Genomic DNA, 1,579 nt, shown 5'->3' on the forward strand with positions numbered 1-1,579 from the left:
TGATTTTATTCTTCTGCATGTTGATTTTCCACAAACAGCTTTCAAAAGGCATGATGCAGCTTTCAAAAGCTTTCAAAAGGCATGATGCAGCTTTCAAAAGGCATGATTCACCCTGATGATAATATTTCTGAAAGGTAATTTCAGTTCACATTTGGGAAACTTCAAGAGCTATGAAAGTTCTCCACTGCAATTTTTTTGGGGGGATGGGTTGGGGTGGGGTGGGTGGGCAGTTAAGCAAGTTTGCTAATGATGCTGAAATCTGAATCCATAATCTCAAATGATTATTATGAGTACAGTCATAGCAAAAACACACACTCTCTCTCACTGGTCTCTCCCTCACTCTCTCAGTCTCACCAAAACCATAAACTTCTAACAAAAATGAAAAAAACAAACAACAAAAAAGCGAACAACAACAAACACTGTAAACACTAAATGTTAGGAAGTGACTGTGCAAAACTTGGAGAACAAAAAGAACAATGACTGTATTAGAATTTTGACAAGTTTAGTATTCAACATCGATAGCTTAATTGTAATGTGTATGGTTAATATATGTGTGTGTTTGAATTTGTGTGTGTGTGTGTGTGTGTGCGCGCGCGCTCACTTGCATGTGTGTGTGTGTGTGTGTGTGTGTGTGTGTGCGCGCGCGCGTGCGTGTGTGTGTTGTACAGGTCGACAATATTTATTTTCAGTTCACTGTGTCAAGTTAAAAGATTTCAAGATGGGTTGTGTTTGCCCCTCCACCCTCACAACCCCTCTCCGTGGTGTCAGTTTCCTTCGGTTGTCCGGCAGGAGATGTATTTAGTTCATAACCATGTATGCGTGAAGAAGCTTGGCGACTAAGCCACATCTTGGAACATGCAGAACAACATTCCATCTCTTCGATAGCAAGCCGCCCGGCGTGTCTGCCGGTCTGCTCTCAACTCCGGCAACCGTGTCCGAAGGCAAAATGATCGTCTGCTCTGGGTGTGGAAAATGTCTCACGATCTCTCGCAAAACAGTCACATCTCTAGATCTACACCTGAACATAATAAATGCAACCGATTCAAACTGAAATTAACTATTTGCGATAAGAATGACTGGGCTGTTTGAAAACAGGAAAATGCTCTCAGTAAAGTTAAAGATCTTCCATCAAATCAACTGCCTCCGACGGCAATATTATGAGCGATGACACACTTACCTGCTGGGCTACTGGCTCCAAAATACTCTCAATTGTCTTCGTGTGGAAGACAGGCATTTTGCTGATCTGCTGCTGCTTGAAACAACGCTGTGATCGCCAGAAAAAAACAAACAAGATTCCCTTGACCCGAGCACAACAAAAATCCAAAGCAGTGACCTGGGTCACTGACTCACACAGTCACAGAATGCCACACAGAGTCAGCGCTAAGGAGCAATCATGTAGGTTTCGTACGATTAAACCTTATGAACAATATCGCTTTACGTGGATTACAGCTTTCATCAAAATCATGAAAAATCCGACCAACATTGCATCCTCCTTGTCTCCAAAAGGAAAAGGTTTCCTTTGCGTGTAACTGAGCTCAGCTAGTTTCGAAATCTATCCAGGCCTGCTTGCCATATAAGG

At 42.5% G+C, this 1,579-nt stretch overlaps 1 protein-coding gene across 11 annotated transcripts in view; it reads right to left on the reverse strand.

Annotated features, from left to right (window-relative positions):
• LOC143286727 (vinculin-like) overlaps positions 1 to 1,357 on the reverse strand; it is a 95,446-nt gene extending 94,089 nt beyond the window's left edge. For all 11 annotated transcript variants that reach the window (XM_076594445.1, XM_076594443.1, XM_076594444.1 and 8 more), the window contains exon 1: positions 1,178 to 1,357. In XM_076594445.1, coding sequence (XP_076450560.1) covers positions 1,178 to 1,234 — 57 coding nt within the window. In that variant the 5' untranslated portion in view covers positions 1,235 to 1,357. The remainder of the gene's footprint in view (positions 1 to 1,177) is intronic.
• Between the last annotated feature and the right edge of the window lie 222 nt (positions 1,358 to 1,579).

This window comes from Babylonia areolata, chromosome 10 (assembly GCF_041734735.1).
Source record: "Babylonia areolata isolate BAREFJ2019XMU chromosome 10, ASM4173473v1, whole genome shotgun sequence".
Taxonomy (NCBI): Eukaryota; Metazoa; Mollusca; class Gastropoda; order Neogastropoda; family Buccinidae; genus Babylonia; species Babylonia areolata.